Source organism: Aethalodelphis obliquidens, unplaced genomic scaffold (genome assembly GCF_003676395.1).
Source record: "Aethalodelphis obliquidens isolate GAN/ISIS:26980383/991018 unplaced genomic scaffold, ASM367639v1 scaffold60, whole genome shotgun sequence".
In the NCBI taxonomy this organism is placed as follows: Eukaryota; Metazoa; Chordata; class Mammalia; order Artiodactyla; family Delphinidae; genus Aethalodelphis; species Aethalodelphis obliquidens.
In genome coordinates this window covers 10,394,768-10,419,617 of record NW_020838004.1, presented here as the reverse complement: position 1 = coordinate 10,419,617, position 24,850 = coordinate 10,394,768, and the positions used below count along the sequence as shown (strand labels likewise).

Here is a 24,850-nt window from a genome sequence, read left to right as displayed (position 1 = left end):
AATGTGCACATGTAAGTGTGCATAAGTGCATTTCACAAAGTGAACACATTTGTGCAACCAGAGAACACTGACAGCACAACCCAAAGCCTTTCTTGTGCTTCCAGGCAATGCCCCCAAGGGTAATCACCTGACTTACAACAAATAAAATAAGCTGGTTTTAAAGAACACTACTATTTGTTAGTATTCTGCTAAATAGGCTATTTTTCAGCTCTATAGAGGTTCTTAGGTACCTTAAAGCCCTATTTATTTATTTGCCACTTTAATTTCAGACTATAAGAGGTGAGATCCACAAATTAAAAGGTCTATAGGGTATGGTAAATAAACTAAGTGGGCATGAAATAAGAAAAACAATAGGATAAGTTGATGATAAATGGCAACCAACAACAGCCTCACTGTCAGGGAGACGTGGGGACATGTCTTTGTAAATCAGAGTATACCCATCTCTTAAAAAGGGAAAACAGCACTCAGCTCTGACATCTGTGCTCATATGGGAGTTCAGGTTCCAAGTAGCCAGATACTCTGTTTTTTTAAGGGAAGCCAGAATTTCAGAGTTTTACATGAGAGCTGTTTCAAACCATCTGAGCCAACACTAAAAAAGCCATCATCTGAGGAGGCTAATCAAGTCACCAATGAAGCCGCCTTTACTCTGCAACATCCAATGACCTGACTCCACCTACTTCTCACCATCTCTACCACAACCAGAGTCCAAGCCAAGATCATTTCTGGCCTAGCTCACTGAACGGCTCCTAACTTCCTAAGTCCTCTGGGCTTCCTCTTCTGTCCCCTTGCAATCCGTTCTATACAGAGCGGCCAGAGGGTAGTTTGAAAGGTTTTGATGATCACATTATGATGACATGATTTCCCTGAAAACAACCCTGAACTGGTTCCCACCTCTGGCCTCCATACCATATACAATGTGGCACCTGCCAGAATTTCCTACATCTTTTGTACCTGCCTCTACTCACCTACTATACGTTGGTCACACCGGCCCTCTTTCTCCTCCCAAAACACGCCAAACCCATCCCCACCTCAGGGCTGGCTGGGCCTCGCTCTGAGATACTTTCTTGATCTTCACTCGGCTATGGCCCTCTAGTTTAGCTTACATTTCTTGAGTTTCACTGAAGGCCAGGTCTTCCCTGACCACACACTGTAAAATAGCTGCCCAGGCAACTCTCATATTCTCCAGTTTAAAGTCTGCATGGTATTCTGGTGCCACTGTTGATATTTCTTGTCTTTTCCACCAGTTAGAATGTAACCTCTGTGAACAATGCCTGATGCTTAATAGTAACTCAGTAAATATTTGCTGAATTAATGAGTTAAAAAAAAAGGGAAGGTTCTCTGGACTCTTTTTCTACATGATAAGTCCTCTTAAAGATTCAAGGCATCTTGTCTTTCCTCCCTGAGGTCCCAATCAATACTTCATCAGCAAAGAAGCATCAGCAGTATTTGCCATCTGAGGCCCTCAAAGTAACAGTGTTACATTATGATTACATTTCCCTATTGGAGCTAGACCCTGGGTCTTATCTCTAAACTTCCCGAATGAGGCTAGGTCACTTAAACTAGGCTTCCCAAGTGGCTACCTGAAGATGGGAAAGCTTACAGAGGAAAACCATGGCCCTGCCCCCAGAGTCTATTTCATATGAGGTGAGTCTCAGGCTGTACTTTCAGAAACTTTGCTAGGAGAGTCTGCGGTAGGCACACACCACCACTTCCCAATGAAACATGGTCTAAGGAAAAACTGATGAAGTGGAGGCACCCAGAGAAGGACAAGATTTTACACTAAAGAACAGCCATGTGCTCACATGTGCATGTGAACGTGTGCACATGGGTGTGTTGGTTGACATGGGTTAGGGGTGCGGGGAGAGGATGCTACCAAGTTATGAAGACTTCTGAGAATCAGACTATGGTGATCTTATATAGAAATGATACTAGTTTTTCCTATAAATCTTCTAGTCAAGTATAGACATTTGATCTGATATAATTTGGTGTAACTTGATCTAATTTGATCTGATATAATGTGATCTGATATCTGATATAATTGAGGGTTGCAGAGCCTCTTCTCTAAAAACATGTAAAGATTTTTTAAAAAGTCAAATTTTCTAGCAGCAGTGATTTCCACCAATAATCACTGTCTTATTACTTTGAATCATTAAGATAAATTAAGGCATGCATAAGGAAACAAATTCCAGAGTTATAGAAATGATTAAGATATAATAATCCTTGCAATGACATAATTTTTCATATACTTTAAAATGCAACCAAATTATTTATATTAATATTTCAGACATGAGTGTTCTCCTTATAGTTTTTTATGGGATTGGATGGTGAGGGAACACATACAGAATAATTACATCACTAAATAAATGGATACTGTTAAATGTGTCAAAATATACAGCACAAAATAATATCTGTCATGACTTTTCAATTACCTGGGCATGTGACTAGACAGGTATAATTTTCTTCTGCTGAGCTCTGTATCTACAGGTGTTAACTCAGCAGAGAGCTTTGATGATTTAATGTAGAATTCTGTGTCAGTGGAGTTTTCTTTCCAGGTGCTAATGCTTCTTCTTTTACTGCCTTGGTGTATTGAAGAAGATGTGAAAATAACACTGTCACCTATTGAGTCTCTGTTCACAAGATTCTAATATCCTTTGAAAAGGATTTTGAGAATCCTGCTTCCTTTCGCATTGGAAAGTAAGGTAATGATGCCTGCGGTCCTGAAAGCCATTTCTTCTCTTATCATTTGGAAGATGATCTGTTCACAAGCCCTATTCCTAATTCTAAACACTGTCTAATGCTCACGAGTAGACTTAAAGGTTTGACAGGGTCAGTGTGCAAAATTCTCAATACTCAATGATAAGCAAAATAAAAAATTCACCAAATCAAAATTGATGTAATGTTTTCTGAAGGGCCACTTAACAATGTTAAACACACATACACACTCACTGTCTCTCACACATTTTTTGTATGCTGAGAATTTCACTTCTGAAGTGGGTAGGAATGCCCTTCTGAGGGGAGTAGGAAGATATAGTCTAAAAGGTGCCAAAGCAGTAACATACAGAAAAACTAAAAACAAACAAATCACCACAATCTAATTATTCATCAGTAGAGGATTTAATAAACAAAATACACCAAATCCAATGAATTATTAGGTAGCTACTATGAATAATGCTCTAGAAGAAAACATGACATGAAACAGTGTCAGCATGCAAGGCAAAAATTTTACAGAAAAATTAGTCATTGGCAAGACCTCCAAACTGCCTATGACAATTCGCAATAAACACTTATAGGTAATGCAATAAACACACATTTGCTTTTTTAGTCACTGGTTGGAGATTTCTTAAAATTACTCTTTTCTTAGGTTTTTGCCAACAAATATGGGCTGTTTCTGGCTTGGATGTCTGAGTATTGGATTTCTCAATGCTAAAAATCTCTTACAGGAGCTTGTAGAGTCAAAGTTGCTTGTGTCAAAGACAAGAATATTGCAACTCCATTAAAAATGGAGTGAAAAACTGAATAAAAAAGTCTTTTTAGGTTAAAATGTGTATTTTATCTATTTTCCCAACAATTCTGTTGAGCATGTACTTTCTTGGGCACCATGGTGGGAACAATACCACGAACAACACCTTCATGGGTCCTTTTCTGTGTTTATCACAGAGGAGCGGTTCTCAAAGTGTGGTCAAGGGAAATCTGGAAGGAGGGGTAGGTGGGACCCTGAGAGGCACTACTCTGACAGCTAATGGAATGTGTATGAGAATACATTTATTTCCTATTATGACAGATATTAAGGAGATCTGCAGAAATGTAAAATCATGCCAGTTCCTGAGGTCCTGGCAGTGACCATCATTAAGGGATAGAAGCTGACTGCAGCATGGCAGGTGTACGGCAACAGCAGAGGAGGGGGCTTCTGTGTGGCCCAGCTTAGGGGAAGATAAGAAACAACTCCTGTTGTCTTAAACACATTAGAAATATGGCCTTTGGAAGAGGGAAGAGATGGAAGGCGAGACCCTGTTATGACTTGGGGGTAGGTACATAAATTGTCTGACTTGGTTGTACAGAAAAGGGTGACCCCAGCATATGCTGGGGGACTTGTGATCATCCAGGGGACTTGAGTCATATAATGAGTTTGGATTTTGAAAGGAAACCTACATATTTCCTTGGTCCATCTTCTTTATGAAGAAATGAAGGCCAAGAGAAATGAACATTATGGCAGAGTCAGGCTAAAATCTACGTCTCCTGATTGATGATCTAGTGCCTACCTGGTGAATCCACTTAAATATCATTTGTAAAGTCTCAAGATAATGTCACTGAAAAATCACTTCTACTATTAATAATTGTTGACTGTTAATAAGAGTGAATAATCACACCTGCATCTTGCTATTGTCACCCATTAGTTATGAGCTTATTTTTGTTAAATAAATTCATAAACATTTAAAAATTTTCTGTTTAAATTTCTAATACAATAAATATTAATAGATATAACCCACATAAACAAAAGCTCCTTGGAGGTCCTCAACAATGTTTTTAGTTGTGTAAGTTGTTTGAGAACCACTGTCAACAGGTAAGATTAGATGGCTGTGCAACAATATGTGGTTATCTTTAGGTGGCAAAATGACAGGTGGCTTTTATTCACTTTATTTTTAGTTTATCAGTATTCTTTATATTCCCTAAAAAAAGAAAAATGTTATTTTTAATTACTATGGCTTCCTTTGTCTTTCTTGTGTGTGTCACAGTGCTTTATCTTATGTATGTCTTACATGTGTCAGTGTGCTCTGAAGCAATGACTTACAGCCTTTTAAAAACTCAAATTCACTAAACGAGAAGACTTTGCTGAGCTTTGTTTTGGTGCTTTGTAATTATAAACAAAATATTGGTTTTAGATTATAATAATAGAAAATTTGATTGTTTATAATGGGCCAGGCACTCAATTCTTAATTAATTCTAATTCTCAATTCAACTTTCAGAAAATATTGGTACAACTTGCCTAAATTATATTACTTTAAAGTGGATTTCCCCACTGCCGAGGTATAACTCACTGAGACAGAGCTGAAAGCTTTAAGGGTACTGTTTTCCACAGGCCTTTGTAATCGTGAGACAGAGCCTAGTGACATTTGGCTCTTGAAAGCATTTTACAGGTTAAGAGAAACAAGTATAAAATAACCAATGCCTGCTTAGGGTCACACTAAGTACTATGACATTCTTCTCTATTCCGGTGGTTCTCAAACTTTTTTTTGTACCTAAGAATCACTTGGGGAAGTTGTCAAAAATACATATTCTCCGGGCCTCAGTCTCAGATACTATGGCTTACCGAGTCTGTGGCAAATTCAGGAATATTCATTTTAACAAGCCTGGCAGGTTAAGTTCCCTTGCAGAGGGGCCCCTCCCACTCCACTGAACCTGATTTCTTAAAGATTTCCAGTGATGTCTTAGAGGTTAAAACCAGTGCCCTCCTCTCATGAGCTCCCTGACTTTTTGGTAGCTTCTACCACACTGACCTTGCTTTCTCCTCGTGATGATTCCTCCACCTTCTTCTTTGCCTGACCCTTAAATGAAACCATTCCTCAAAGACCAATGCCCAGCCACTTTACCTTTTCCCTCAGTAAGCCCCATCACTGGGTAAGCACGCCTTCATCTATACAGTATAATTGCTGTGCAGAAGTTTCTGGCATCAAACTTCATGCTCTCTCCTGGTTCCAGCTGCACATTTCTAATTGCCTCTCAATGGTCCTCAGGCTCCTCAAACACAGGGGCCAAAATGTTCCTTGCCCCTCTCCATACACTCATAAACTAAGCTCAGGAGCTAAGTTATCAATCACTCTTTCTGACAGTCAGTCTCGAAGACTTGGAACCTTTCATTCCCAGTATCAAAGCAGTTGCTCAATCCTAATTCTAGCCATAAAATTCTCCTTACAGTTTTTCATGCTTTTGTTAATGCCCTAATTAAGGTCTTTAAAATATCTTTAAAATATCACCAGTTCCACCTTAAATGGTTCTCTTCCCTTCAACAACCTCCTTGAAAAGCCACTTGAATGATCTGATCAAGTGCATCACTGATTAGATCACCTCTTTGCTCAATGACTCTCAGAGTCTGCAGTGAATCCAGAGGTGTTATTTTTCTGTTGCTCAAGACTATCCACTAAAATCTCCCAACTGGTCTCTTTCCCAAATGTGGCTAGTCTCTCTACCACCCACTACCAGTTCTACCATTCTTCGAGGTCCAATTCAAGAGTATCCTAAGTTCCCTAGGAGGAAAGCAAAATAGGCATTGTAGGAGGTTAGTAAGGGAAATACCCTCAACTTCTGTTGTTTAGTTGTATTTAATGGTACAAAAGGATTTCAAATGACTGTTAAGAGTTAATGTTCAAATACCAAACACATATTAATTAGAGGCTTGATGATCTTAAGCAAGCAGTTTCAATAATAATAATTATAACAATATTAGTTATTATTGTAGAGACCGTCTATGGAGAATTTACCATGTACTTCAAATACCTCACTTTGTACACTGACAACATCTGTCAGAAACAGAATTGTGACCTTCATTTCATAGATAAAGAAAATGGATTTCCCAGAATTCAGACCAAGATGGCAGAGTAAGAGAACATGGACCTCACCTCCACCCATGAACACATCCAAAATACATCTACATGTGGAACAATTCTCACTGAAAACAAATTGGAAACTGGCAGGAGGACTCCTGTACAACCAAGAAAGATACACATGGAATTGAGTAGGAAGGGAAGAGAAGCATTTGGGTCAGGATCTGTACCCCTGGGAGGGAACTCAGAGGAAAAGAGAGATTAGACAGGCAGAGAGCTATCCTGGGAAGGGAGCGATACAAGCCCCAGGTTGGGTGCCCCAGTCCTGAGGGCCTATGTGGGGGAGAAAAGTGCCCTTGGCTGGTTGGATGACCAGTGGTACCAACAGGAGGGCTGTGGGAAGCCTGGATTCCTCTTGGGAAGAGCACATGCACACTGGCTTTTCCCCTGGCAGGGCGGAGAGAGGTCGATCCTAGCGGCTGCTGGGTTTCTGGCAGCTGCCTCACCACATGCACCCCAGCTCAAGCCCAGCCAATGCTCCAGCCCCACAGACTCCACATCACAGTGCAGCACTGGACCTGGGACAGCAAGGACTAGGGAGACGACTTGACTGTGGGATGCAGAGGTGACCCGGTGCCAGGGCAGAGCCTGGGTGGGGCAGCAGCAGCCATTGGTGGCACTTACTCAAGCAGTGCATCAGAAGCAACCCAGATCTCTGATGGTGGCCACTCCACACTCTGTGTGTGTGTGGTGGCCCCCCATACACACAGAGAGTCTGTGCGCGTCCTGCCTGCCTTGCGGAACAGTTCTATGACACGGTAGGGGCAGCAGAGGTCAGGGCAGTGATTGGCTGTGAGGGATGAAGGTGACTTGCACCAGAGGCTGTGTCTGAGCAGAGCCATGGGCACCTGCACAGGCAGTGCATCGGACCTCTGTCTGCAGCTGACATGAGCTGAGAGCCTACATGGGCCCCACCTGCTTTAGCACTTCCCCCTCTGGGGCAAGGGTCCTGGTGCAGGGAGAGGGAAACACACACACTTAAAGGGAACAGAGCCAGTTCAGGGTATACCTTCAGGGCTTCTGCTCCAGCAACGTGGGATCAGACCCTGTCCCCGGTAGGACAGTGACAGTCGCTAAGCAGAGGCAAAGCCATGCCTCACGTCCTGTGCAGGCTCTAGTCCCTCCAGCACCAGCCACACCCCCTACCAAGGTGACAGCTGTCTGCACACCCTGAGAAAAGATGTGACTTGCATCTACATCAAATCCAGCTCTTTCACCAAAGGCACTGGGCAAACACAGTCTGTATGGGGATACTCCCACATAAGATCACCCCTTGAAGACCGCAACAGGTAACTGTTTTACCTAAACTGATAAAGGCAGACAAAGTTAAGCAAAATAAAAGGGCAGGTGAAAAGTTATGACACTGTCCACAAGTGCTGCACACTGACTGACAGAGAAGACTTAAACTTCAATATATCATTGAGTGAGCTCTAAGTTTATGCCGACAACTATTAGAAGTGGATTTGGAGTATTTGGAATGTAAAAGCATATTGCAAATGCATAGGTTGATTGTTGAACATCTGAGTAAGCTTACTGTATAACAGAGTAATTAATTTACTGTCATATACTGATTTACTTCATTAATATCTTGCTGTCTTAAAGCTCTTAAAAGATTATCTCTGATTCCAGTACTTGAGTTCTTAAGATTGTTTAGAGCTTCCTAATAAAAGGGCTCCATCTAGTGGAGCAATTCAATCATTTAGCAAGACAGAAGTAGCAAGGTTAAATCCCTTACACTAAGGCCTAACAGTAGTGACAGTCTCAGAGAGATCATGTTTGCTCTGACATGCACAGTGCTTAGTTTTCACCATGCCTTGATAAAAAGGAAGAAGGTGAAGATGCTACAGACAGAGGTAAGGTACATGCAAGTACGCTGGGATTTGCTATATAAATGCAAGGCATTGACCATCGTCCTAGTGAGATACCAAAGCGGCTCTACTCTGTGGAGTTAAAAACACTAACATAGGAGCACCCTCACGAAGCTTTGGAAAAAAAGAGTGTGAAGGTTACTGTTATCCCTAGTAACTAGGACAAAGCCCAATATTGTGCAGGTGCTTAAAAAATGTTTGCTGAGAAAGTTCACATACTTTTATATGGTCAAGAATATAAATGAGAACACTTGAAGGACAAACCTTGATTTTTTTTTTTGGTCAGTACATCCAAAAAAAAAAAAAAATCAAGGTTTGTCCTTCAAGTGTTCTCATTTATGTTCTCTTTCAACAAGCATTCACTGAATATTTCCAACCTGTACTAGTTGCTGATGGTAAAAAAGAGAAAAAGAAAAAGAAAAAAATCACAAATAGCAAAATACTAAGAAATTCCATTAGTTTAGACATATTCAAAATTAAAACCCAAAGTCCACTGCAGATGAGAAGAATCAATTTGGACCGAGAGAAGAGGCAGCAGGTACCTTAGAAGCAAGCACATGAAGAGCAGCAAGATATAACAATTCTTGTCCTTCTAAAAATGGAGCAGAAGGTAAAATCTGGAAACCCTGAATGAAGTACTGCACTCAAACACCAGAGCCCCCTGGGGCAATCAGCTCTACAGCACCATAGTGGCCATTAAGAATAAGCAGTCTTTAATGCATGTTCATGAAGCTTCTTCCAGAAAAAAAGTTCTATTAACTTTTACAAGTCAAAAATACACATTTGAAAAATTTCCACAAACTAACTGTTATCAAAGGAGTCTTTGGTATGCAAAGGGTTACGGCAACTTGTGTCTTTCAGAAAACCTCTTTGTTTAGACCCCTTCCTTTGTGAAGGTTTTAGCGAACAAGGCACTGCTGTAACATTTTGACATGCTAAATGCTGTATATGGTCATGACCACTTTCCTGTGAAGACAGCAGAGGTGGATTTGACCATCTGCAGAACTGAGGGGCAGAGCTGTCAAAGATGACCTGCCATGTCAACACAAGGCAACAATGTCACCACTATTTTATGTTTTTTACTTGAAGAGTTTTGAGAACTTACCGCCCAGAAGAAACTGACTTAAGTGAACCAACGTTTTCAAACAGTTGGGCCTTTGCTGCCACACTGAAAAATAATTTTAAAATACAAGTTTCATTAAAATCCATTAGAAAATCATGCAGCTCAAAGCAAAATTCAGGGTTATCAGTTAACCCAAACAGAAAAATTAGTTAACATTTGTCCCCAAAATTTGACCTGAATTTTAATTGTTTTAAGCTTTAATGTAGAAGAAATTTTTAGATGTAGTCTCTAGCTCACCGAGTACCAGACAGTAATAAACCTATAGCTACTTCCTCTGGGGATCTTACTGCCTGCATTTTTTGTACCTGAGAAAACCCTGGGAGCAGAAAAAAAGGAACACTTTTTCATTGACTCCCGTGGAGCCGCAAGGGAGGAGTCACATCAACAAGACAACAGAAGAACTGTTTTGTGTTCTGATAGGTAAGACACAACTAATTCTAAAATTGTTTCACGTATTTTTAAAATATTTGAACACAGTTCCTATAAAGTGAAAAGAGAGAACTCTGAAAATATGACCAATAAATAAATTTGTTTCAAATCATGATGAGGGAAAGGCATCTATTTGAAAAGTGAGACTATTGGGTAGACAGTGAAAAGAACTAAAACTAAGGTACCCTAGATAATTAGAAAAATTCCTATATTTACTAGAATAGAATATAAAATTCTTTGAATGATTTTTTAAACTAGATATTTAAAAACTATCTTATTTCTTTAAATGACAAACTTTTTTTCCCAGAGATGAGCCATTTGATAATCTGAAGGATCATTTTACACCTAATAAAGAACATACGGTCTCTACATTTTAATTTCTACTTTATCCGTAAAAATCACAAAATAGAAGCTCTTCTCTTTCTCCCACAAAGGAGAGAGTTTATATTCTCCCATCTTCCTTGACATATTTGGCTTAAAATTTAATTTCTCTTAAGGGCTAGAACTATACACACCAGAACTAGAGCAGACAGAGTTACAAATATATCTGCCTATATCGTGGTAGCTGGATTTCTGAACATGAGAGATAACATATGTGAAACACACTCTGAAACAAAAGGTTCTTGTCAAAGAAGGGGATGTACTAATAAATTTAAGATGCTGTTCCTCCGGAAACAGGCTTAGTAAAATGCCTTACTAGACTTGCAATGAATAATTAAAATGTCAGGAATACCACGATATTAAAAATGGGCATGGCATAAGAGAAATAGCACAGACTCAAGTTGGAGAACCCTGGGTTACAATCCCAGCTCTGCCACTTACTGGCTGAGTGTGTGTGTACCTTAACTTTCCCGTATTAGCTCTAATTATCTCTAAAACAAGATTTATACTACCTACTGCAGAAGGACACTGTGGACCTTAAAAGAAATAACAATATGCAAGGATGCTCAGTAATAGCTCATACAGCATTTGGAAAAGCTCAGCAAAAGTCAGGAAAATAAAATGAAAGGGAGAAAAACTTTCCTCTTTGGATTCTGTTACTTGCTTTTCCAGTTTCTCATTTTCTCCTCTTTGCCCCCTTTCTGTTCTCATCTATACACCCTACCCTCTCAGCCTTTACACCTCTGGGTCATTTCTTTCAATTAGAAACACTCCTTCTTGCCTTTCATGTTCCCTGTTCTCTCGGAGTTTAAATCAGTGAGTTCGCAGGTAGGGGAGACATACGATGGAGAGGAGAGAAAACCAACCCTCACCAGACAGAAAGCAGCTATATTTCTAACAAAGAGAGGGAGGGTCAAGGATATGGGCAGTCGCCACAGCTGAGTGGTGGATGTTTAGCTTTCACAGGAAGGCGTCTAGTTTCAAAACCCCAAACCACTATATTATACATCTGTTTTCATGTCTTTAAATTAAGCCATAGCTCTGCTCCTAAGGAAAGTGCCTGAAGAGTCTCCCCATGAGATTTTATATGTATATCCTAAGCGTACTAACTTTTACATCACTTGTAAAAGAGGACAGGGTCCTGCAGAAGTTGATGGCACCCACTCCACAGATGAGCATTTGGCTGTGGGAACCCTAAGAGTTCTTATGCACACACTCAGCCCTTGTATACCCCTGGGAAGCACAGCAAATAGCAAACAAAGGCTCTCTCACTTACACGGAGCCGGGTCGCTGGTAACCATTGCTGGAGGCAGCGTCTAGCCTTAACTTCCTGCACATTTTGGGAGGCAGATCTGGGTTTGGCGGGGCTTTGGGCGTCTCTTTGGAACCTATGGAAGTTAAGCTTTGAATGGATCCACTGTAGCTCTTGTTTCCTAAAGAGAAAGCCCAAGAAAACAGGCAAGGTGCTATTAGACAAAATAAGAGCCGTAACACAGTCCATGCGCATAACAAAAGGAGGCATTTTTCTCTGAGCCCAAATGAGAAGGGACAGAATGTTCTTTGAGCACAGCAGCCCATCACTCTGGGAGATCACAGTCTACCGTAATTACAAAGACATCACCTCACAGAGATGGAAAGATCCAGAAAAAATGTCACAGCATACAGGAGTTTTAAAAATCCTAGCTCAGGAACAAAGCAGGTAAGCATTGTCTGTCCCTTCACTATTAAGTTTTCCCTCCTTAACCATGCTGAACAATCCAGCAGGTGACACAGGAACAATGACATCCTGCACAGGCTCTATGCTGGCTTACCTTCCGCTGCAGAGATGGATCTGAGAGAGGAAGCTGAGGCTCTTTTCAGTCCTGAAAGCCCATAAGGCCCTTTCTTGGCCAGGTCTATGGGTGGGGACACATCCCCTGGGCTAGCGACCGAAGTGACACTCTGGCAATCTGATTCTGCATCTGTTTTGGTTGCATCTTCTCTAGAACTTGACTCAGGACTAGTTGTCCAGAGACCAAGACTTTTCTGTCCATTGGAAGGTGATGGGGATGCAATCCAAGGAATCCCTCCAGATTTCTCCCTGGGAGGGCAGGAAGCGGACTTTGTCGTGCTGTTTTGTTCAGAGGAGTGAGAGGAAAGTGACTCAATGCTCCCCATTGGTGTGCTGTCCGGGCTGCTGCTATAGGAGTCGCCTGAGCAGGGGCAGGGGTGGGAGAGAAAAGAACAGCGGCTCTCTGTTGAAACCGGCAACCCCAAACCCTTCTGTTCTCCAGCTCTCATGTGCTCCGTGGCCACCTGACCCCACTGAAGTGATAGGCCTTTACGTGCTATGGAGGACTGTTCCTCAGTTCTGGAGAAATGCTTTAAAATATGCATTTGAACTTGGTGAAGGCTTTTTTCAATACTATTCAAGGGAGCTTTTATATGTGCCCTGCCCGGATGAAATAATGTTATTTCTTGAAGCATTAGTGGGCTGACTTGAATTCAGACAAAATTTGCTTCTGAAACAGGACACACAAGTATGAGAAATAAGATTTCTTGATGATATTAAAGAAATCAATGGAAGGGGGAAATGCTGAGACATATGTCTGCCTTCTTTTACTTTTCTGATCTTAGGTGATTCTGAGTTACAATGGTATCTGAGTCCTCCTTCATTCAAAGGCACCATTAACAGTCAGCTGCAAGTTATAAGCTCCTCAAAATTTTTAAAGAAAGGATTTTTCTCCTTTTTCTGCTAAGAATGTAGCACCATAAGAAAACTGGTTATTTTAACTGGCTGTATTTTTTAATGTTTCTACAAGTATGGTATAAGAAAAAAATCAGAGAAGCTGTAATAAAGTATTCAAATAGTAGATCTAAATTAAAAATTTAACACTGATTGTGGGGAAAACTGGGAGTGTGGGGAGAGGGTTGGGAGTCGAAAATAAAATGAAAATGGCCACAGTTTAGCACATGCTTTGGGCTCAAGCTGCCACCCACCTTATGGTGGGGCTTGGCTCAGAATAGTAAGTTAGCAATAATGTGTGGTGTAGATTCTCTTTTTATTTCTTTTCTCTCTGTTTCAGACCCTTTGATACCCAAGAGATGATGCTTTAAGAACATAATGTGAAAGGAAGAAAGAAAATGACTGCCTCAGCCAGGCTTTCTCTTGCTTTCTTCTCTATGACTTTGACAACAGGACAAAACCTGCTACGAAGTAGCACCCAATGTACTTAATCACCGTGACAGAGAAAAAGGGCATTGCACAAACTATTTTTTCCCTTTGTATCAGGAATGAATTTGCTTGTCCAAGGTACCTTCCAACTATACTGACAGAGACTACGTAATGTGGTGGGTGGGTGGGGGCAGGTGTTGGGACGACACCACCAGTAAGAATATCTTCTATTTCTACCTAAGTACTAATAAGGTGTGATAAAGCCGAATTAATGAAGAAGGCATCTCCTTGAGGCCAGTACACTTACTATCGGGTTCTGCCAAGCATGGGGTATACCTCCCTCTGGGCTTCCGGGAGCCTGTGGAGAGGCAAATTGCACGTGTCCTTCGGGATCCAGATCGAGACTGAGGCTGAGGAAGAGGGATGCTTGGGTCTGGGGCAGTATGAAAAATCTACGTAGAAGAAAAATGGACTGAGGTCAATAAAAAGGTGAAATTGACATTTTCGTCATAAAATTGGTTTTGAGAGCTATTAAATAATCTTAGAACTATACATTAGTTCATCAATTGCATGGCAAGAGATGCTTGATACAAAAAATAAATATCCTAGAGCATTTATAACTTTTCCATTTACACTGAGTAATGCTTCCTCTGGGTTTTCTTTTTTATTCTTCCCCATTCCCCAATAGTGAAATTCAGATTTTCCAATAATTTTAAGAAATGTGTCAAATATTAACAAATGTCTATGTCAAGACACACTGATTCTTTTTACTATGATATTCTCTTTCACCTTCATGCTGAACATAACCTGAGGGGAAGAGGCTCGTTTTGTACCATTCCCCAGCTGAGCAGCCCCTTGCTTCTCAGGAGAAGGTGCTGGCATGCTATTGGCCCCGAACTGTCAAGAATATGACAAGCTGCAGGCAGAGGTCTTAGCACAGCTATAGGATGCAGCCGTGCACTCTTGGGTTTTAAGAGCGCTTACAGTCTTAGCTAGGTACCAAGGATATCCTTCTACAGGCACCAGAGAGGAACTGGGGAAGGAGAGAGGCGCTGCCATCCTCTCACAAGGACTAGATCAGACATAAATGGATCACAATGTTTAGACCTTCAATGGCTGAGTTTGCTTAATAATCCAATCAACTTGGCTTTCCCAATTTCTCACTTTTATAGTTATTCTAAGATCTCACTCTTTTAGAGAAAGCCTCCTTAGGGATTGGATATAGAGAGAGTTTCAAGACTGTTCCCTGATTATTTTCTTTTGTTTTATCTAGAATATTAGCTCTGCTGTATAAGGAGAGTCTAATTCCAAAAAGCTTAAAAAAGTTAAAATAGACTTAACCGCAAAATGATTCTATTTTCTGAGTATGAGTAAAAAACTAATTATATAAATACTAAAGAAGAAAATCTTGACAAGTAAATAATGTCAAAAGAAAGGAAATCATTTACTTAGAGGATTTTGAGAAGCACTTAAAAACTGAACAAGAAAAAAGAAAATCAAAGTCCTCATGAAGAAGCAATTTACACAAAATTTACAAGACTGATACCAAATAGGAATCTGAGATCACAATGTGAGGATCATAGATGATACAAATGCAAAATTTCTTCTTAGAAGCCAGATAAAATTTTATACTTCTACATGAAAATTCAGTATACCTTTTCATAGTGCTCTATCAGAATTTCAACCACAATATTCTGAAATTTAATATTCATCATGGCAGCCACAGTTTCTTCCTGTGCTCTCATTAGAGTCGGACCAAATATGACACCAAGGTTTGAGACAGTCATGAGATTTTGCTGGCTATGTAGTGACACTCTGCAAATAAGAGGAACAAAGTATTTTAAGTTATATGTTTAATAATTATTAAATGTTCTCATCCACTAAACTTATGGCATAAAATATAAACATGCCATTACAGGCTAACTTTCCCAACTAGTCAGGTTCAACTACTCCCAACTGGCATTAGTGGGTATAGTCTAAAAAGATGTAAAAAGTTAACACTGGCCAAAGTAAAACATAATTACAAAGGTTAATCTATCGAAGGAAAAAATCTTGATTTCCTAAATTGAGTTCAATCACCCTAGAGAGATTATCAGCTGTTTGGTATTTCCTACAGTACTATACTTCTTTTAGAACAGATGGTTAAGAGTAGACTGGTTGTCAGTCATAATGGCCATCATTAAAAAGCCTGCAGATAACAAATGCTGGAGAGGGTGTGGAGAAAAGGGAACCCTCCTACACTGTGGGTGGGAGTGTAAGTTGGTATAGCCACTGTGGAAAACAGTATGGAGGTTCCTCAGAAAACTACAAGTAGAATTACCATATGATCCAGCAATCCCATTCCTGGGCATGTAACCAGACAAAACTATAATTCAAAAAGATACATGCACCCCTATGTTCATAGCAGCATTATTCACAACAGCCAAGAAATGGAAACAACCTAAATGTCCACTGACGGATGAATGGATAAAGATGTGGTACATACATACAATGGAATACTACTCAGCCATAAAGAAGAATGAAACAATGCCATTTGAAGCAACATGGATGCAACTAGAAATTACAATACTAAGTGAAGCAAGTCAGAAAGAGAAAGAAAAATACCATATGATATCACTTATATGTGGAATCTAAAATATGACACAAATGAACCTATCTATGAAACAGAAACAGAATCATGGACATAGAGAACAGACTGGTGGTTGCCAAGGGGGAAGGGGTTGGGGGAGGGACAGAGTGGGAGGTTGGGGTTAGCAGATGTAAGCTTTTATATAGAGAATGGATAAACAAAAAGGCCTTACTGTATAGCACAGAGAACTATAGTCAACATCCTGTGATAAACCATAATGGAAAAGAATATATATATAAAAAGAATGTGTGTGTGTGTGTGTGTGTGTGTGTATATATATATATATAAAACTGAATAACTGTGTTGTACAGCAGTAATTAACACAACATTGTAAATTAACTATACTACTTCAATAAAAAAAATTTTTTAAAAAGTAGAGAAAAGGAGTAGACTGGTTATAATTATACTCGGATTCACTAAACATATATTGAGAACCTACTGCCAGGCATTTTCATAGATAATATTGCACTTAATCCTCCCAGGAAGCCAGTTATTTTCTATTGTACAGATTTTTCAAAAAGAAGCTCCTCAAGTAAAAATGATGTACCTGAGGTCACAGCAAATTAGGAACAGAGATTTTGTTTCAAATTGGGTCTCCTGACTTCAAGTCAAGAGTACCCCTGAGCTCCCCACATAAGATGACTGGTTATGGCATGTTTCCATCCTACTTCCCTTCTATCCATCCACCATCCACCATCCATCCAAAACTTCCCTAAGTGCCTCCCTAGCGCTGAGCACTGGGCTAGGCAAACAGTAAGACAAGGAGATATGGTAGCATCAGTGCTGGCTTGAAAATGAAAATAAAATGAAAGGGCTCTGATACTACTGACCTTAGAAAAGTAATCCCAGTAAACTCTCAAAAATGACTTTGACTAGTTAACTGATTTAATTTGGAAATTGGATGCATTAATAGGAAATCTCATTTATTTAACCAGTCTCCTAGGTTAACCACTGCCTTTTCTATCTTACTCCCAGCCAGGTTGTTAGAATATAAAGTTCTAGGAAGGAACATAAGATAATGTTTATATCTGATTGAGTATGCACACTAACTTCATTCTAGAAACAAAAGTAAAATTTTATGAGGAATCTAGGATTCTGGATTATCCATGTGACTTTTGGCATAGGACAGGAAGAGCTGACTGTCCCACTGACTGAATTTTCCCCTTGTACCCAAGACAGCACTAGCTCAGAAGGTTCTTGGTTAGTATAAGAATTTCATTCCAAGTTTCCTTTTTATACAACCAAATATTATATTAATTGCTTAAAATGTATTAGGGAGTCTACTAAGTCATCTGTAAAGGCAGTGAGCCTGTCTGTATTTAAAGCTTGGGTCCTTCCAACTTGGAAGCTGGGTGCAATCAGTCCATTATTTAATACCTCTCTCTAGGCTTCAGTTCCCTCATCTGCAAAGTATAAGAAGGACAATCCTTAGAGCAGTTTGGGAGAATTAAATAAAATGAGTTAAACTGAATAAAATATGGTCTTAAAATAATAGTCTTCCCTGTAATTAAACTGACTCTAGGTACCCTTGATGTACTCTAAAATGTAAGAGTTCCTGGTAATATAAGTAACCTAGAATATGACTGAATTAAGCTCACTGGGAATAAATTTAGAAATCATAAAAAACTGGTCTGTTTTGAAAAGGAGAGTTAATGACTATGGTGTTCAGAAGATAAAATATTTTGATCACCTATTTTCTCTTCATTGAATTTCCCTTCTGCTGAGCTAGTCAGTCAGTACAGACCCTTATCATTCCACATTTCAGCCAGTTCTGGAACTCATTCCCTCAACTTGTGTACAAAGTAGATTCCACAGATGTCCTTGTTTTAAAGACAAAGTATTTTCAGAAGTACATCAATGATTTATACCATGTCTCAGAGCTAATTAATGGAGATTTGGAATCAGTCATTGGTTCTTTAGGCCAGTGACCAATCCAGGTCACTGATCTTAAATTCTCTTTTCTTAAGTCAATAAGGTGGCCAGGGACCAAGAGTGTTATTAGTTTACTTAAGTAAGTCATTGGTGATGTGGGCACACATTCTACTGCTGCTGCTCAGACAGTGGAGACTGACCTTTTACGGATTCAAGAAAGAGCCAGGAATGGTGGTGAAGGTTGGGCAGAAGAATTTTAAGTACTCTTCAATGGCTAGACACTCTCTCTCTGCTATTTCCTGTATCACATTCATAATTAAAGGTGAAACTTGTGTTCATCTAACATTCTGAATAATTAAGCAAAACCATTTTATGTGACACTCATGAAACTTTAAAGGTACATTTTAAAAGGCTTTGCTAAAAAATTAGCTTGAATACAGCAAGAGAATGCCCACTAAATACAGTATGGATAAGTTTCATGAAGAGGTCACAGAACTCAAAAAGCATAATTCAAGACTATGTAATTCTGACCAAGGATAGTGAGTCCCTATTCATTAGCTAAAAGAGGTGCTGATATGGGCAACAGTTAAAAATGACTTGAAATGAAGTCATTCCTAGTGGATTTCCTTCTTATTTCAAGGAGGCTAAATTCATATTATCTCAAAGTCTGCAAGTTAAGATGAGGCTGATTAATGTACATCACTGTTTCAAATGTGCATGGCTCAAATTAGGGTACATTGGGTTACTACTTGTAGCAAACAAGGAAGGATTAATCATTTGATTATGAATCGTGGTACTCATTAAGACAAAAAATGTTCCTATTTGTAAATGGGGCTATAAGGGAATTTTTAAGTAAGTTTAAAACCTGAATTTGGACTTTTGTTTCCAGCAGCATGGCTAACAAACTTCTTGATTAAATGTGTGTGTGTGTGTGTGTGTGTGTGTGTGTGTGTGTGTGTGTGTGTGAATCAAGATAGATCTGTGATGGCTAAAGTTACGTGTCAAATTTTCTAGGCTGCAGTACCCTGATATTTGGTGAAACATAATTCTAGATATTTCTGTGAAAGTACTTTTAGATGACATTAACCTTAAAATCAGTAGGCTCTGAGTAAAGTAGACAACTGTCCATAACATGGGTGGGCCTCATCCAACATCAGTTCAAGGTCTTAAGAGAAAAAGACTGAGGTCCCTGAGGAAGAAGGAATTGTGCCTCAGGCTGCCTTGGATTCAAGCTGCGACATCAACTCTTCTCTGGGTCTCCAGCCTGCCTTGAAATCAGTCTCTGCAATTGTTTAGCCAATTCCTTGCAATCAGTCAATCTCTCTCTTATACATATGTGTGTGTATGTATGTATATATATATATACATATATGCATATATGTGTGTATGTATATACATACACACACACAATATCCTATCGGTTCTGTTTCTCTGGAGAAACTTTACTAATACAATATCTATCTATCAAGATTTTTAAATACATAGATGAACTAACAGCGGAGTTAGAAAGATCTTCAGAGGCCAACAGATACTATGAATCTGGAGAAGGAAGCTAACATTCAAGTGGCAGTTTGACCTGGTACAACCTGGTGACCCTAGTAGAATAGAGAACTGGTCTTCAAACTTTGGGCTTACAATGTATCTAAAAGAACTGGGAAAGAGCTATATACCCCTTCATATATTTTTAAGTTGACATGAAAATTTTCCATCATTAGTATAACGGTTGCAAGGGTATAATTATTTGCATGTCGTAAACATACACAGGTACACACACACACGTATAGATGTATCTTAAAAACAAACTGCCACATCATTTTTTAAGCACATTCAATGGACTCTGATTATAATAGCAAGGTTATAGCTCCATCACACCCTTTAAAAAGACATGAACATGCTTAAGTTTAACAGCTGAACAAGTAATTAAGTGAACAACATAAGTCAGAGAATTACTTGACCAGGTGCTTTATTAAGATGTCCAGCATCTCTCTGTTTTTCTCTGGTAATTTGTGCACTAATGCATGTACAGCCTCCACCCGGTAGTTTTGGTCATCAGACTCTGTAACATAAAAAAGGTTGCAAAGGTTCAAATTTTAATTGTATTAAAATGCATATATAAACATTAGTAATTAAAGTATCATAACCACTTCCACCCATTGTGCCTTATAAGCACTGCTTCACATGGTAAGTATTATCACTATCATTTCCTAAGGCTTAGAGACGTTGAGTAATTTGTCCATGGTCTGCAATCAGTAAGTAGAGAAGTCAAACCCAGTTCTATCTAATCCAGACATGTGCTCTTAGCCCCTGAGCTGTATACTTCCATACAACCATAATTCATCTCCTCCTTGGGTTTTGCTACACAAGGATAGAATAAAACCTTTAGCAACGTGAGTGATCACAGCAGTTGTTGCAAGTGGCCTAATGTGCCAGGCACTACAATACACTCTAACGCATTGAAACCTCCAAGTGACTCCATCAAACCAGAGGAAGCAGGTATTCCTTTCCAAATTTTATAGATCCAAAGATGGCAGGGAGTTATTTTTGTGAGGTGTCAGGATTATTGCACAAACAAAGGCCTGGTAGATTTTTAAGCCCACGCTGACAATGGTAAATCTGAAAAGCAAAAAATCATCTAAAGCAAGTCTAGTCTACAAGGCAAGAGCCAAGATGTTGACAAGTCTTCTAGAGAAACTTCTAATGCTTCAGAACAAGGAATCTATTTAATAGTCTCTTACTACAATAAACAGATTCTGGGTTGACTGCTCACCCTGCCAAGCCCTTTCTTCAGAAAGTGCCCAACACATAGGGTTTACATTATGGGACCTTCATCTCTTCTGGGCACAGCTATTTGTTCATGAGGTAAGGAAAGAGCCTGGCTTTGGTTGGGCCAAACGTGAAGTTTCTCCCAGGCGTTGGAATGGAGACACAAAAACTGATCTGCCTGCTGGATACGTGAAAAGGCACATCATGTAAAACCAGGTAGAAAGCCAAGAAAAATCTGTCTGGAAGCGAAGATAAGAATAAGGCAGATATGCAGCAAAGAACAAAAATGAGAGACCCTCCAAAAAGAGTTGGGAGGATGGGCAGAGATACATCTATTTCCTACTCTGAGGTTCCTGGTTGCAGGCCATGGAAGGCAGGACCCATTCTCTGCCAAGGAATTCTGAGGGACTCCCCTTAGTCTCTGAATAACTCCCCCTTTTTCCTGAGCTGGATTTCTCTTGCTTGAACCCAAATAATACCTAATTTTATGATCCTTGACCCAGACAAAAGATAAATTCTTATACATAAGACACATTTTAATTATCATGGTAGTGAATAATATGATCATTATTTGTCACAGAAGTGAAGAAAAAAAATCTTGTGACCAAATGTTTGTATCAGAACAACCAGCTCATTGAGCCATTCTAGCTAAGTGGATCAAACACCGTTTTCTATAAAACTAAATTTTTGTAAGAAAGTGTTCTAGGTTAAGGGTCAAAAAAGCTGGCTTGTAGTCCTGATATTGCTATGAATTTACCAGTGTCCTTGGACAAAGTCATCTGCCCCCTCTGGGTCCTGATTTCCTAGTTAATAAAATGAGGTTGGATTATATATTTTCTAAGGTCTTGTTCTTCTTACAAAGACAGGTTTCTATAAAGAGGATGTCAAGTGCAGAGCTTTCAGGAGAAAGCTAAGTAGTATAGATGTTTGTGAGATCATGTGGTCAGTCATGTACGCTGGACTGAAAACCAAGATCATTCAGCTTTACCTGACACTTTTGTCAGTAGACAATACTTCCTGTGACATTACAATGTGTGGTAAACTAATGCAGCTGATTTCTTTCTTAGACTGTGGAAAATACTCTTGTTACAGTCATACCTCATACATCCTAACAATGAAACGCCAACTCCTAAGTGTTACAACTTGTTGTGATGGGCTCAGATGGCGACCTGGCACTTTGAGCCCAACGTTTTACAAGTACACACTTCTAACTTCTCAGGTTACAAGATTGTCACTGGCCCCTTCCCCTCCCCCCCCCAATTTTGAATTAAGCCTATCTATTCATATCACATTATGGCAGTCACAGATCTAAAGAAACAACATAAATATCTGATCATCATCAAGAAATATAAAAAGAGAGAAAAGGTGCTTGCTGCCTGCCAAAAATATCTGACCCTTTCTCCAGATTTAGGAGCACAGCATGTGAGTATGTGTATAGTGAAAGCACGGGCATAACTGACTGTACAGATTTGTGGTCTTGTTTATTTAACCAGGAAATTGCTCTTGTAAGAAACTGACATTCACCAATCAAGTAAAATGTAATTCGAATAATTCCTCACAGCTCTTTCTAATGACATCATACTCGCCACCCCAATAAGGTCTTATTAAGTAACAAAGTATTTTAGTTCACTGTGATTTCTTATAACCATATTGTAAACTATTAAATATGAGAATGACAGTTTCTTAAGCAATAGACAGGAAAATGTTAACTAGCAGGTTTAAACTTACACCTCTAATACAGCATAAAACCACATCATTTTTAATGCATCCAGTGGAAATGTACTTACTAACAGCAACAATAAAATCTTTGTGTAATTTGTAAGTCATCAGTGGTTCTGCCAGGCACCTACAATAGAGAATGAAGCAAATTTTAGAATGGCAGTATCTTCTGATTTCCCCTGACCTTTCAGTGCTTCTTTAAGAATTGGGTAATTAGGCGTTTGATAAAGTCCTAGCAGGGAGTCTACAGGTAGTTCTAAAATGCAGACCTCAAAGATACCAAGGCCCCTGAGCACTTCTTGCCACCACTGTATTAAAATGGGAGGCTGGGAGACAATTTTTTTTTTTTTTTTTTAACTTTGTGAGAACTATTGGACCAGAGGAGCAAAAACCCTCTCAGATATGGCGGCAATAGTGAAATTTTTTTTTTTTTTCAAATTCAACTTGTGGTGTCTTAAAAAAATACATGAAAACCCGAATTCAAATCTAACATGAAACAGAAATTATTATTTAGTATTCATAAATTATTGCAGCCTTTTAAGTGTATTGTTTGAACAAGCACATATAAGTTCCAGAACACTAAACATAACCACTACCACCCTGTGCTATTCCACCTTAAGTGAAGGAACTGTGTTAAAGAGTGAAGCTAAGAAACAGGGGCTCCCTGGGATGCGTGGTGACTGCCCAAGAGGGTGACTGAGAAACCACAGCACAGTGGCAAGAGTTAAGCCCCCCTCACCTGAGGTAGTTTTTCAGCCCACTTGTTATTGTCTTATTATCCCACAGTTCAATATCAATGTCCATATCAGGAGGGGATTTGGGAGCTGAAAAGAATTAAAATAAGATGTTTAAACTGTGCAATTCAAAACATCACTCACACCATTAAGAAAATGGATACTAACATAAGTAGGTCACAGAGAGAGGCATGTATTTCTTAGAATGCCAATGGAGTTAACCTTAGGATTGTTGTTTGCACGAGTTGGTGCAAAGCTCACTCTGACACTGAACCTCAAAGATTTCTAATGGAATATAGTTTTTCAAATCAGATGTTTGCTAATTGCTAACATCACAGCACACTTACTATGTATTAGGCTTACAAATAAGGAGGTGAAGGCACAGAGAAGTTAAGCAAATTACCCAAGGTCACAAAGCTTTTAACTGGCCCAGTTAAGATTCCAAGTCAGGCAATCTGAATCCCAGCATCCATAAATCCTATTGTACCTCTAGCTAATCAAAGGATACTTGAGGAAAAGTCCAATATTATAAAAAGGGCCCCTTCTCAAATTCTGATTGTTCATCTATTACAATGGACTTTAAAAGCTGAATACAAATATTAATTTTAAATATGACTTGAAAATACTCAAAGAGAAGCAATAATCTAGATCTCAAAGAAACCTATGGTTTGAATTTTCTTTAAGAATGCAAAAATTAAGTAAGTAACTGGCTTCATCCAAAACTTACAAAATGTGGTATTCATGAGTTTCTGAACTTTGGAGTTCACTCCTCCTATTCGGTAAAGACCTAAAATTGTGATGCCTAATGAGAAGGAAAAATCACAAGAAAATGGCTTAAGACACAGCTTCTGAAGTACAAAATGTTAAAAACTCAGATATATGCCTACACAAAATCTGAAAGCTATGTATCCAATTTTACAGTCTAACTTTAGCAAACCTACCCTAGAAACATCCATCAGACATATATTTCTCAGAGCAGACATTGAACAGTGATTTAAAAGTCTAAAGAGCTTCAAAATAGCGAAGTACACCTGCTTATTCACCACTACTTGAATATAAAAAAGCATCCAAGATGGAAAGGGATGATCAGTATTTCTCATACTCTGTTTCCTCAGTCACAGAGTCCTGCATGTTGAACAGTTTGATGGAATTGATAGCTTCCCTTTAAAGGTGAGGAAACAGATTCAGAGATTTTAGGGAACCTACTTAACTTCGCAAAACTTCTAAGTGGCAGCACCAAAATTTGAATCTAAGTTTAAAGAACTCCAAAGCCCAATAGGAGGTTTTGCTTTAGAAAAGTTTTCCAGGAAGTAAAAGGCAACTGGAGAGGACTTCAGGACCGAGGTCATAACTAGAATGAGGAAAGGTGCTGAAATTGTGACAATGACTAAAATCACTCTGAGATATAATGTAGGGAAAGAGGAGAGCTGAATTCAAGCTCCTTAGGAATCTTACCTTCCTAAAGCTTGAAAAAAAAAAAACAAAAAACAGAGTCCATCAATAAGAAGTAAAATGAGGCTATATTATGAAAATTCATTAAAAATCAAGTACGTCTGTAGTATGATTTTGGTAAACTGAA

The 24,850-nt window shown here is 39.2% G+C and overlaps 1 protein-coding gene across 2 annotated transcripts in view; it reads right to left on the bottom strand.

The window, feature by feature from the left end:
- ARHGAP42 (Rho GTPase activating protein 42) overlaps nucleotides 1–24,850 on the bottom strand; it is a 297,503-nt gene that overhangs the window by 4,894 nt on the left and 267,759 nt on the right. The window contains exons 14-22 of one of the 2 annotated variants that reach the window (XM_027087755.1): nucleotides 23,999–24,073; nucleotides 23,277–23,361; nucleotides 22,606–22,664; nucleotides 20,006–20,111; nucleotides 15,210–15,369; nucleotides 13,862–14,006; nucleotides 12,212–12,592; nucleotides 11,677–11,833; nucleotides 9,573–9,635 (exon numbers count right to left, since the gene is read on the bottom strand). In XM_027087755.1, the coding sequence (XP_026943556.1) occupies nucleotides 9,573–9,635; nucleotides 11,677–11,833; nucleotides 12,212–12,592; nucleotides 13,862–14,006; nucleotides 15,210–15,369; nucleotides 20,006–20,111; nucleotides 22,606–22,664; nucleotides 23,277–23,361; nucleotides 23,999–24,073 (1,231 nt within the window). The remainder of the gene's footprint in view (nucleotides 1–9,572; nucleotides 9,636–11,676; nucleotides 11,834–12,211; nucleotides 12,593–13,861; nucleotides 14,007–15,209; nucleotides 15,370–20,005; nucleotides 20,112–22,605; nucleotides 22,665–23,276; nucleotides 23,362–23,998; nucleotides 24,074–24,850) is intronic. The other variant, XM_027087756.1, reaches the window with a different exon arrangement.